Source organism: Poeciliopsis prolifica, unplaced genomic scaffold, assembly GCF_027474105.1.
Source record: "Poeciliopsis prolifica strain line A6 unplaced genomic scaffold, Auburn_PproV2 SCAFFOLD015, whole genome shotgun sequence".
NCBI classification, from domain to species: domain Eukaryota; kingdom Metazoa; phylum Chordata; class Actinopteri; order Cyprinodontiformes; family Poeciliidae; genus Poeciliopsis; species Poeciliopsis prolifica.
The window spans coordinates 1,360,079-1,372,985 of record NW_026562390.1 but is presented as its reverse complement, the minus strand read 5'-3'; the positions used below and the strand labels follow the sequence as shown (position 1 = coordinate 1,372,985).

Sequence of the window (12,907 nt, the reverse complement as noted above, 5' to 3'; positions counted from 1 at the left end):
ATAATCTTACATTTATAAATAAATTTAAAACAGAAATTACAAAACAAACATTTAAATGAAATCAAATAAATAAAAATGACAATTTATAAATTTTGTATCCACTAAATTTCTTTTTTTTCCATTTATGCTGAGCTTCTTCATGGATTCTGGGTTTTTGGAGACCAGAAGTTATCATTTTAAAACCGCGATCCTTCTGCTTTCATGTCTTTATGCGTTTTTTTGTTTGTTAAACGATAACAGTGAAGCTCCATCTCTTTTTATCCCACACTGCGTCTCACGCTCACAAACCCAACGTGGCACATTTCGGTTGCTTCTGTGTCACCACAGCGCCACCGCTTGGCCCGGCAGACCTACTACTGCAACCATATCGCAATTTAAGCTTTTCGTATCAGTCGATATCAATAATTATTTAGTTTTTTGGTTTGTTTGTTTTAAATATCTAAAATCCTGCCAAGTTGTTGCCGTGACATTTCCTGTTTTAACCAGTTTCCTGTTCATGTTGTCGTTTTTTTTTTTACTTTTAAGCAGTTATGAGGAACGGTGGGAAAACTTGAAACTGCTGCTGCGTCAGTCAGTCAGCAGGCGGTTGCTAGGCAACCACACAGCGATGGAGTCAGTTGGCTCCACCAGCCGATTAAAGTCTTTCCTCTGCCTTTAAATCTGTCGTTTCTGGATCGAAGTTCAGTAAATTTTCTATCAGACGTATTATTTATTGATATTGATCACATATCTATCACATTGCGTGTTGTTATTGATTTATTGTCCAGCCCTTTCTGAATCGTTTCCAATAGTATTGCAGATGTTTCATTCAAACCAAACCAAATAGTTTTTGTTGTGTTCTGGGCTTTGGGATTTAAAAAAAGCCCAGAATGTCGCCACAGTAACAGCGATACAAACCTCTACTGCTATGCACCTGATTATGTAGATACCTGCCTTTGTGAGAGGCTCAGGAACGCAGACCAGCCCAGCTCTCTAATCTGCCTCATGCAGCAGCGGCACCAATCACCCACGGGTCCAAAACGGCACAAACAGAAGCCGCACAAACAGCCTCCAGGATAGCCAGCATGCTAACGCGGCTCCGCAGAGGAGGACAGGCTGAACCCGCCTGAATGAGACCGGCTGCTCGGCTGATAAAGACAGTCGCCGGCTCGTCTCTGCAGGCACCCAACCAAATATTCATGTGTTTACCACTTCCTGTTTGCGCTCGTATGTGAAAGCTTTCCAACAAATAAGAGCCAGAATAAATAGAAAACGTGCATGAAAACATTAGCAAACAGAAAGCTGATGTTTAAAAAGCAGAGAAACTGTCGTCGGGCAGAATAAACACTTTCATCTGAATATTCAGAGGTTTTCTATAAAAACAACAAAAGGCAGGTTTCCACAAAGTCTAAAAAGTAATATTTAATCATGGAACAACAATATTGCAGAAATGTTCACAGATATCTTTCGAGTCAAGAGAGAAATTAGCATTCTCACGTCTCGGCTGCCTGAAACACAACATCACTGCAGGTTATGAATTCAAACCGTTAACTCTAAAATTAATTTGGTGCATTAACATTTTACTTCTTCATCTGTGTCACAACATGTAGAAAAACTGAATAATTACTCAACTGAACCCCAAAAACCATGAACTGATTGTGACCATGAATGCAGATGCTTGTGAACCCCTCTTCTCTTAAAGGATCTTTCTTTTCCAGTTAACAGCCCAGTAAGATTTGTTCCACAAATTATTTATGATTGATTATTAAAACAAGCGTCTGATTTACTAAAGCTGACCTATTGTGCCTCCTTAAACAGGTTAGGATACATCTGTGGGCAAAACAAATCATGTTCATGACAGTTTTTGCACAAAAACATTCTGCTTATACAACCGTACAACTTAGAAAAGCAGAAGTGGAGCCTCCTGCACAACCAACAGTAATGCAGCATGGGGTTTCTGGATGATAAGGCAACAACAAAACATTTACACTTACATACAGCAGCAAAACCAGCTGAGCAAACCTCTTCGATGTTTGGGTTGCTAGGTAACCGTTGAAGGTTTTTGAAACGGCTCGTTTTCCAGACACCAAAAAACACCTGACTGGTTTTAGAAGCAGCACAAATCCAAATGCTCTGTTTCTAGAGCTGCAAAATCTCAGGGAAATATTTAAATGTAAGAACATAGCTGAAAACAGCATTACTACAACTACTACTATTAATAATAATAAGATGAATAATGTGTACATAACTCTACAAAAGTATCTGCACTGACAAAATATTGCGTTGGCCATAAAAAAACAGAGTCAATTTATGTATTTATTTTGCTCCTCTATTTATTTTATTGTCTTGTTTTGGGTTTATCAACAACCAGGAATTTCTGCTGCTGCCTGTGAAACTTAAACATTTTAAACGTCTCCTACGTCGACAGTAGGCGACGTTAGGCTGCCATCATTCATGTAAATAAAATCGTCTGGGAGTCGCAGGAAGTTACCAAAGTCTTGAACATATCCAGATTCTGCTCTGAATGATGCTTTTTATGTAAGGCATCCCATAATTTTGTATTCCTCAGACGTGAGGCAGCAGGTGAATTATTATCAAACTGACCTATTTAAAGGGTGTGAAGGTTGAAAGGTATGAATGATTAAACGCTCTGTGAGGGTGATCCATTTGTTTTACGTCAGCTCTGTCAGAAACTCAAGCTTTCCAGTTGGTGCAACTTTTATAAACTGTGAATAAAATTAGGATGAAAGCAGAAAGCCTGTTGGAGCGACTCAGAAAACGGAAACGTGTTTCTCTGCGCCGGCTGCATGTGAGATGTATGAAGGTCATTTGGTTGGTGGCATCAACGCAGCGACGGAATGGACCTCAGGTAATGACTGCTGTCATATTTTGCTCCTTGGTATAAAAACGACTGGCTGGATTTGGCAGAGACAGAAAATGATTAATGAAACCCTGAAGAAATGGAGCGAAAAGAAACAAATAATGTCTCCTAAAAACCCAGAACTGATTCACACGGACGATGTGAAGCCAGACTTTATTCTGTTGTCATTATGACTTTATACTGTCTCAGAACTAATACTCTCTTTCGACTTTATTCTAAGAATACTGACATTTTGTCACAACTTTATTCTTGTATTATTACAAGTTTATTCTCATAATTATGGCTATTTTTGTGTTTATTCTCGTATTATTTTTCCTTCTATTATCACTTTATTCTCTTGTTTTTGTGATTTCTTCTTATAGTTTCACTAATGGTGATACAACTCGTAATTTGATTACTTTTGTAATTATTATTTAATAAAACATTGTAGGATAAAAACCCTAAAAAAGGCTGGAAACATTACTTTGCATGCTGGCCTTAGATTTTCTTATCTATTTCTATTCATAACCTTTAATTTACTGTATATTGTGAGTTTGTAAGAGCAAAAACACAGCAAACAAAGTCACTGCAAAAGCACAAAGTGAGATGGAAATGAGTGTGTTGGTGTTTCTGATTCGCCTCAGGGACGTTAAATTGTGTCGTTCTGTTTGTTGTGCATTAGCGATGGAGGCCATTCATCATGTTCAGCTGCAGATCCTACCTCCATCATGTCTATCAGCCACAGCAGCCTCTCCTACGGAAGGGGAGACGGTCGGGTTAAAAGCAACAAACTGGGGGAATGAAGACCCATAAAACATCAGCTGGGATTACTGGGGTTTCAGCAGGTGGAAAATGAAATGTGTGTCGCAGACGAGCTGAGCGTCTTTACGAAACAGAGATTCTACAAAAATACTGGAAATGATGACAATCTGAAGCGGCATGAGGCAAACTGAGGATGGCAGGAAAATAAAACAACAAGCTGAACAGAAATTTCACTGAGGAAAAAATGAGACAAAGCCATCAGAAAGCAAAACTAGTGGAAACAATGTTTGGTGGAGCGTGAACTGAAGCCATTGTTTACGTCCAGATTAATCACGTCTGCTGTTTTCTGGTGCAGAATTATGACGCAAATCTCACATCAATGACGGGAAATCTGATAAAATACGATGTGACCGAGTGTCTGCAGTCTAATCGCATCATTATTGTGTTTCAACCAAACCTTGAAACTGCAGGTGGACAATAAATCGATAATACTTATCATAACAGACACGTGATCAATATCAACAGATAAAACATCTGATAGAATATTTAGTATTCAAAATACAAAATATTCACCGCAAAGCACTATGGGAGACGTAGGCAGAGGAAATGCTTCAGCTAGCTATAGCCTAGCTTGGTGGGATCAACTGCTTCACTCACTCTTTGGTTGCCTAGCAAGTTTCAAGTTTCCCCTCAGTGCCTCAAACCTGCTTAAAAATAAAAAAATAACGTAATAATAGTTTGGAAATGATTCTTATTTAGACTCTAAGAAACAGTAACCTATTGATTTATTAAAATGCTTGTGTTGATTTTAGAAGCATTCCAGACACAAAAGGAAGTAGAAAAACAGACAAAGTGTGAATTTATCGTAACAAAAGAGACAGTCTGGGTAAAGCCGGCCTACCCGCGCAGAGCTGAGCGTTGTGTTGGTCAGGAAGCTGGCTGAGGACGACGTCAGCGTGTCTGGAAACGACACCATGGACAGGCAGTCCGGCTGAGCGTTGGCGGCGCCCGCCGTCCCCTGACGCGCCTTCAGGGCCTGGATCTCTCGCCGCAGCACCAGCCCGTCGAAGCGCTCCAGATCCTGCGGCGTGACCAGCCCTCTCACCTCCGACAGGAGGGAAAACTGAGCAAACACAGAGATGCAGGTGCATGAAGTAGCAACTCTGAATGGATTTTCCCAGCCTTAAACACAATGAAGACGATGGAAATCAAAAAGGCACGGTTTTAAATCTCAGGAAGCTTCAGATCAAACATCGGCGCTACAGATACCGATCCTCCGACTCACCTTGGCGTGCGTGTTGAGCAGCTCGAACAGCGCCATGACCAGCGGCTCGATGCCGATGTGTCCGTCCCTGTACTCCTCCACGTAGTAGCTCATGGTCTGACGCTCGGCTTCGGTCAGCAGGTGGCGCGCCTGCTCCTCCAGCATGGCGCGGGACTGGTTGACCAGGCTGGACAGGGTCACCTGAGAGCCGGCAACGCCCTTATAGAACCCGGGCTGCAGTCAGTGGAGGAAACGACAAACACAAAGCTTTTATCGTCAGAGTTTTCTGGATTTGATTTTGTTGTTGCTCCGAGCATGAATCATTGATTAATATCAGAAAAGCAACAAATATTTCTCAGTTATCTCTTCCTCATGACTGCAGGTTAAAGATTTTGGGGGAAAAAAACATAATATAAACACAGACAAAACTTCTGTTAATGGTGGAAAAACCCACAATGATCTGTGAAATACCTGGAAACTAAATATTCCACTTAGATGTGAGTAGGTGTAAATTTATTTATGTCCAGCTCTTTCTTGAGAATTTTATGCCCCTTTCAATTATTTCCTGATAAATATAACATGATGTCGTCTGCAAATAGGCTAATTTAGCCAATTTGTTCTGCTGCGCAGTTGGATAACGGCAGGAGAGAAAACAAAACTACTGCATAAATAGTTTTCATCTACTTCAAATTAAGAGCATGAATATAAACAACTAATTAGTTGAATGGCTAACAGTTGATAACCAAAACTGCAACACTGACGTTGAACTTACAGCCAAAAAAAATGAGCACTTTAGAATTTATCTGACAAAATTCATAATAAGCACAAAGAGCATTTTTAAAAAGTTAGCAAAAATGCTAAACTGCTAAGCAAAGAATTACTCTGCTATCAGGGCTTCATAGTATCACATTGAGGGACTTTAACCATTGCTGAAATGCAGTGGTGGGCGTCGCTAATTAAAAATGTAGTAAAAATAAAAACAAGAGGAAATAAACTTCCCCAACTTTCACTGGAACTGTACTTTCATCCCAAAAGTATAAATTACCCGCAGACTTCCGCCTTCCTGTTTTCCCTCATTCATTATCATTATCCTGGCTGCGCTCACGCCGCAGCTTGCTGCTGAACACAAGCTGTGATGTTCACACATGTGGGCAGCCGGGATTTTTTCCCTCCTTGTTACAGCTGTCAGCGTTGCGCCAGATGGCGTCTCTGTCATCCAGAAACTTCTGAGCTGTCAATATTTCTCCATTTCTCCTCCTTCTGCATATTTTCTCCTCTCTCTCCTTTATCTACTTCCCTACAAGCAGCTATTCTTTAATTAACTCCTTAATCAAAGACACCACTTCAAAGTCAACGCTTCGGGGTCTGGGATGCAAACAAAAGGAGGAAACAGAGCCGATGCAACCTTCCTAGTCTCTCTTCTCTCCTTCCCACTTCAACTCTCGCTGTGATTATCGGCTGTGGTTGTCGCAGGTTCCCCCGTTTGAGCGCAGCCAAAAAATGTGACATGGCCAAGGTGAATTGAGCCGTTGCGCTTCCTGAATCCTAATAACCGGAGTGCTTACCACAGGATTCCTTTAAAGCATCCGTGCTCCGGTTACTTAACTCAAGGGCGCAGCGGAGCGAAGCGACAGGACCACACCGGGGATGTGAGCGGCCTATTGCTGTCAGATTACAGAGCGGATTGACACTTCAGGGAGCTTAAAAAAAAATAAAATCATTGTCACTCAGCTGGAGTGGAACACCTGGAGGATGTGGGGCACTTTAACCGTGAGGATGGAGGACCTGTGTAAATGGTTACAGTCCAGGCTGCTCAATGCCAAACAATTCATCAGTATGCCAAGCAAATGAGGCCTCTGGGCAAACAAGGAAGGGATGCAACAAAATGATTATCAAGACTGTATGAAAGATTAAAGCCTCTCTATGAACCTCAGTGCAAAATCTGGCCTATAGGAAACGGTGGCATTGGCTAAGCTAATCCTAAAGTGCTGCACAAGCTAATTCTAAAGTGCTAACTTCAACTCAAACTAGAAACATTTACATTTGCAATTCGGGTTGGAAGGAGGGTCACGTATAACAATGTGAACACTTAGCTATTGCTAACATGCTTAGCTAAGGCTAAAGCGCTAACTTGAATTTAGGGGAGTTAGCGTTGGAAGGAAGATTCACAGATGTCAACTTAAAGTTTACAAATCAATTTAAGGGAAGCTAAGTGTACTAATCATTTTTTAAAGTGAGCAAAAGCGCTAAATAAAAAAATTTGTTCCCTTGTTAGCGCATTAACAGAAGTGTTCCCAACCCTGCAGTAAGTAATTGTGTTATCGGTGTGGCATTTAATGAAAACTGTTTATTTTTTTAGAAATCAAATATATTTTTGGTCATTTTAAGTTCTTTAAAATAGGTATAAACATCTCAAATACCTCTTCTTTTGTTCAAAAAGCACTAAAGTATTCTAAAAATTTGATAAAAAAAATTTCAACAGAGGTCAAACTTTATTTAATAGAAATTTTACAAAGCAACCAATTAAATCTGCACTTATTCAGAAAAAATAATTTTGGAGAAGCTGAGTGTGCTACGTGTTTTCAAGGTTAGCAAAAGCGCTAAGCTAAATTAGCCCACTACTGGGTCCAACTGCACCATTCATGTTACAACCACTTCCAGATATAATCTGATTCTGAAACAAGGTGGTGGAAAAACCTCCAGCAACAAACCCGGACCAACTCTGCGCTCGTCCTTTGCTCTGGAGCTTTCTGGTGTCTCTCAAACCACATTCATCTGCTGCAGATCAGCTCCCAAATGGGTTCAGGGGGAAACTAATGATTGAAAATTGCTGTGTGACCTACACTTAATTAATTAGCTTATCTGTTTGCTTTGGCCTTTAGGCTGCAATTCCAGTTGGGAAGGGAGGGAGGGCGGCTAAATGTAGTTCAGAGCTGACAGAGACGGAAACCTCGTTGCTTGTTTAAGCGTGAGCGGCGTCCCCACCTGCGGATAAATATTGATGCTGCGGCGGCGGGAGGTGAGCTGTGGGAGTCGACTCCAACACAGGCTGGCTGACACACATGGAGCGCCTTGAGTTATCGCATTGCTCCTTTCCGCTAAGCCCCAAAGCCCTAGCGCTATACATCTTCCCCTCTTAATGCCCCCAGACTCGCTCCATCATGCTAGCACAAAGCAGCGTCTTCAGTGGCTCGTTCTGAGCTTCTTCATGAAAACTGGAGCATTTCATTTTCCTCATGCTGCATTTTATACCAAGATTACTTCAAGCTGACACAATCTTCTTCCTGATGTCTGTACAGATTTAAGCTAGCTAGTTTAGCAACAGAGCATTAAAGAGACCCTTAGCAACAAAACATGTGTTTATTTATTACAATATGTACAAAATATCAAATGTATACATTATAAAATACTATACATATTTTAGTGATTTAATATATATTTTAGGGCTGGAACTAATGACTATTTTAGTAATCGATTAATCGATTGTACTGATGATTAATCGGATGAGAAAATTGGCACATTGCAGATTTTTTATTTTACCAATTAAATTAATTATTTTATGTAATATTAGAAATGTGTTAGAAGATGTATTTGAACAATATACCAAGATTACTTCATGTTGTCACAATCTTCTTCCAGCTAGCTAGCCAATTTAATCTAGCTAGGTTAGCAACAAATTGCTAAAGGAACATCTAGCAACAAAAAGTGACATATATTGTGAAATATACATAGCAGCGTATTATCATATAATGTATTATATATATTTATCTGATCAATACGTATAATACATATTTTAATGCTGCAACTAAGAATTATTTTAGTATTTGATTAATCGATTGTATTCAGTATTAAATGATTAATCGGAAGAGAAAATTGGCACCTTGTACAGATATTTTATTTCACCAATAAACCCTTTTTAAACCCTTTTTCATGCAGTATTTAACAAATTAATAAATCCCTTTTTAAAATTAGAAAATATAAATTTTATTACATAAAATTAAAATTGAATAATTCGTTTAGTGTAGACTTTTTTCATCTTTAATGCAAAATGTTGATATTTGTATTCGGTTCCAGCTTAATTAAAGCTCTGACTGTGTTGTTCTTTTAGCAAATTAATTTTTTTAAAAGTCTGTATGCTGCAGTCAACAAGTCATAAATAACTGATTAATTTTACAAGTATTTCAATAATCGATTAATCGCGATTAATTGATTAAATGTAATGAGACATTTTCAAAATGCTCTCAATAGTTTGCTTTATGAAATAGTTATGTCTGTCATGTATTTTAAGACATAATGTAGTGGAAGATGCATCTGTATAGTTCAGAATATTTATTTAAAAACAAGCAGAAAGAAGAAGAAACAGTTGAAAATTGAAAGGCAGCAGAAAACTTTCCCAGCATGAAAGCAGAGCTGGAAGCGGAGAATATCTGCAGTCAGCGTTGGTGTTCTGCTCCGTCTTTCTGGGCTTGGTGGCGATCCAGTTTCGGTTCTCCACACCAATCAAGGAAAAGCGTTTATGGATCTGGGTTTATGTAGGAGGGATTTGTCATCCGAGAAGATGAATAGCTCTTCCCCAAACATGCCCACAAAGTTTAAAAACAGGCTTTCTACTCACTCAAATATAAAAAATTCACACAATTTGCCTTCTCTTTGCCAAATCATTAACATTTTATAACACAAACTTGTTGTAGTGTGGACTATTCCCACATACTGAAATGCTGCCAAGGTTTTCAAACTAAAAATGGAGCCAGGTGAAACAGGAAATCACAGCCAGATTTTATCCAAAGTGGATGAAAAAACACAATAACCAAAGCAGTGTTTGTAAACAAATCTCTTTAAAATCAGAAATTACCACCATATTTAATGTTAACCAGCAAATCAGACATTTTAATCAACATGCTTCGCCTTTAAACTTGCAAATATTTGTCAGTTTTCTATTTTTTGTTGAGAATCTGCATGGCTAATTTATTGGTTGGCAGCCATGATGCATTCTTCTTTAGAGGGTTTTCATTGGTCAAGGAACCAAAATGATACTATTTGTCTATTTAAATGCACAGTAAGCATAACGTCCTAATGACTGCATTTCTGCAGCTTTCAACTACTTACATTTAAGACTTTTTAAGACCATTAAGAAAATAATTCAGGGCTTATATCTCCAGAAATATATGAATTTCATCCATCCAACTGGCAATAAATGAGCATTTATCCAATATCTAACACAGTTAGCAATGATATGCTAGCAGTGAGTTAGCGGTAGCCTCAAAAGTTCCTCAACAAAAAAAAATACATATAAAATATGAGATTAAATAGTCTTGAGCTGAACACAGTTGAGGCCAATTTACTTTTTCACAATGACTTCAAAAATATATTTAAGGCCTTAAATTCGGATACATGAATTTAAGACTTTTAAAGGATGCATTAACACCTTTAAATAACTGTTACAAATTAAATGAATCTTAAAGAGTTGGCTCGGTGTGCAGGTTAATCCTCTGCCAAGTCTGTGTGTACGCAGCTCTGCAGTTGGATTGAGAAATCCAGAAATTTCAGAAACTTTTAGTGAAAATTTTAACTTTCCTTTGCAAAAGAACAAATACTGCAGCGAAAGACTTAAAAATGTAAGTTTTTTTTCTTTTTCACAGATAATTAAAGAAATACCTTACTGATCCTCAAAGGGAAATTGCTTATTTGTTGACCAGCAACTCCAATTCATAGTGTTAAATATAAATGTTATAAAATTTATAACGCATTTGAAATTAGAAGTAATTTAAATATGAGCTGGATAAAAAAAATAAAGAATGTAAATGGAAATATGTCGGGTCACAAAAATAATTTTTATATTCATCTTATTTATTTTGGAGCAACTACAAAAAAAGCAAACCTTCTTATGTTCTGTATCTAAATAATTTGTTTAAAAACACTATTTTGTTAATTTTAATAATAATTTAGTTTATTTTTGAAAAAGCACAAAATGTTTATGTAAATAGGTATTTTTTGTTTCCCCCAGTGCGTTTAACACAATGTTTGGTCCACACTTCCTCCAGCAGATCAAAACAAAACCAATAAATCAATGAAAATGTGAAACTTTTCTCAGTTTCTCACACACCCAGCCTCCTTTACTGTGGCGTCCCGGTTCTGTTGGACCCAAACTGTCCATCAGAGTCGGCGTAATAAAAAGTGAGCTCTTCTTCTCTCCTTCCTCTTCGCTGCCTTCAGCTGCTGTCGCTTCCAACTTTCCTGCCGTTCGGACATTTTCCTCACAAAGTCGCAGCCAAAGTCAAAGCGGAGGGAAAGTTTTGGTTCTGCTGAGACAATCAGCGACGGCTTTGGGGAATATTTGCTTCGATTTTTAAAAGTTTGCCACGCAACAGTGATCTCTGGAAACATTATATTTGAAGCAAAAGGTAAAATGTGGATTATATTACTGCAGTTTTTAATGCTAGATCCCCAGCGGTCCCATTAGCTCGACTCTAACCTTGAGCTGCTGCTCATCCATGCAGTCATGAACTGTTTCAGTCTGATTTAATGTCGCTACATTCATGTGAGGGTTTAGTTTTCTGTTATATCAGCAACTAAACATTTCAAAATGCTCACATATCTAAGGTCAGATGAAAACACCTGCTTTTGGATAAATTAGCAACATTTAAATTAACTTTAGGGAGAGTCTGTGAATTATTTTGTCACAAAAATACTTTGATTCAGAAAATGAAGAAAAATGGGTGAATTTCAATTTCTTTAAAAAGTATTTCACCTTGTTAAACATCAAAAAAGAAACTGAAACCACATAATTAGAAAGTTAATTTAAATTAAATTTCAATGAGTTAAAATAAATGATGTAAATTTGGTAGTTACATGTTTTGTAGTTGTTGCAGATTTACTTTTATTTGAGTCACAAATTTGTAACAAATTTATTGTGGGGTTCCACAAGGTTCATCACTGGGATTCTTGTCATTTTTTACATTTTTTGTTTTTACACCACGTTCCAAATTATTATGCAAGTGATATTTTCTCAGATTTTCCTAAACGGTCAAATGATGGTCAGTATAAGTTTCAAGTCATGAACTATTACAGTATAAATCAAATTTTACTGAACAAAGCTCCCCATGAGAACAGTATTTTTTTCAGAATTAAAGAAAACTCAAAATGAACTGTTCTGTTATTGTGCGCAGCAGATTTTCTAAACATTATATGGATTATAAAGAACTGCAAACAGTCAATCTTTGAATGTGCAGCATTAAATGGTCTCATCGTCATGCATGCTCTTCTTTTTGAGCCATAAAGAAAGTGATCAGTCAGAAAGCCCATATTTGTTGCTGAGGTCATTTTCACGCCTTCAGGGACTCTGAAGGGGCCGACCAATGATTCTCCCCCATGATTTGGGCCCACAGCATGACTCCACCACCTCCGTGCTGACGTCACAGCCGTGTTGGGACGTGGTGGACGTCCCACTGCTGCGTCCATCTGGACCATCCAGGGCTGCACAGCAGCCATCAGTGAAGAAGTCTGTCTGAAAATGAATCTTCACGTCCGGCTGGACCCACTGGGCCAGTTCTGCTTGTGAGCGGGTTAGAGGCCCAATAGTCGGTTCCAGAGGCTCCAGCAGCTTCTAATAACTGTTTGCTGCTTTATCCCATGAATTCGTCTAACAGGAACCTTCCTCATTATCTGTGCAAACCATGTTTGTTCTGAATCAGCCACTAATCTCTTCACAGTACGACGATAACAGATCACTAAAAATAAAGTATTAATATTCCTGCTGAGCGCAAACAAAGTTTAGCTTAAGGAAACAATGGCACCCGTTTCTGATTGCTAGTGTTTCACCAGTGAATGAAACTAATCACATTATGCAGCTGCAGCAGAAAATCACCACCAAAAAGGAAAATGTACCCAACAGAGAAACTCTGTGATTTCAAAACATGGAAAATAACAAATCAACTGGAAAAATATGGATCAGATATGTTTGTTTTTCTGCTGCTTATGTAAGCAGCTTGATGCAAACTTTAGTAGGAGAGACTGTGTGTTTTCTGAGAACATTGAGATAAAAT

The 12,907-nt window shown here is 38.4% G+C and overlaps 1 protein-coding gene across 3 annotated transcripts in view; it reads right to left on the bottom strand.

Annotated features, from left to right (window-relative positions):
• Positions 1-12,907, bottom strand: part of whrna (whirlin a) — a 129,343-nt gene that overhangs the window by 22,059 nt on the left and 94,377 nt on the right. For all 3 annotated transcript variants that reach the window (XM_055040251.1, XM_055040253.1, XM_055040252.1), the window contains exons 6-7: positions 4,887-5,099; positions 4,503-4,724 (exon numbers count right to left, since the gene is read on the bottom strand). In XM_055040251.1, coding sequence (XP_054896226.1) covers positions 4,503-4,724; positions 4,887-5,099 — 435 coding nt within the window. The remainder of the gene's footprint in view (positions 1-4,502; positions 4,725-4,886; positions 5,100-12,907) is intronic.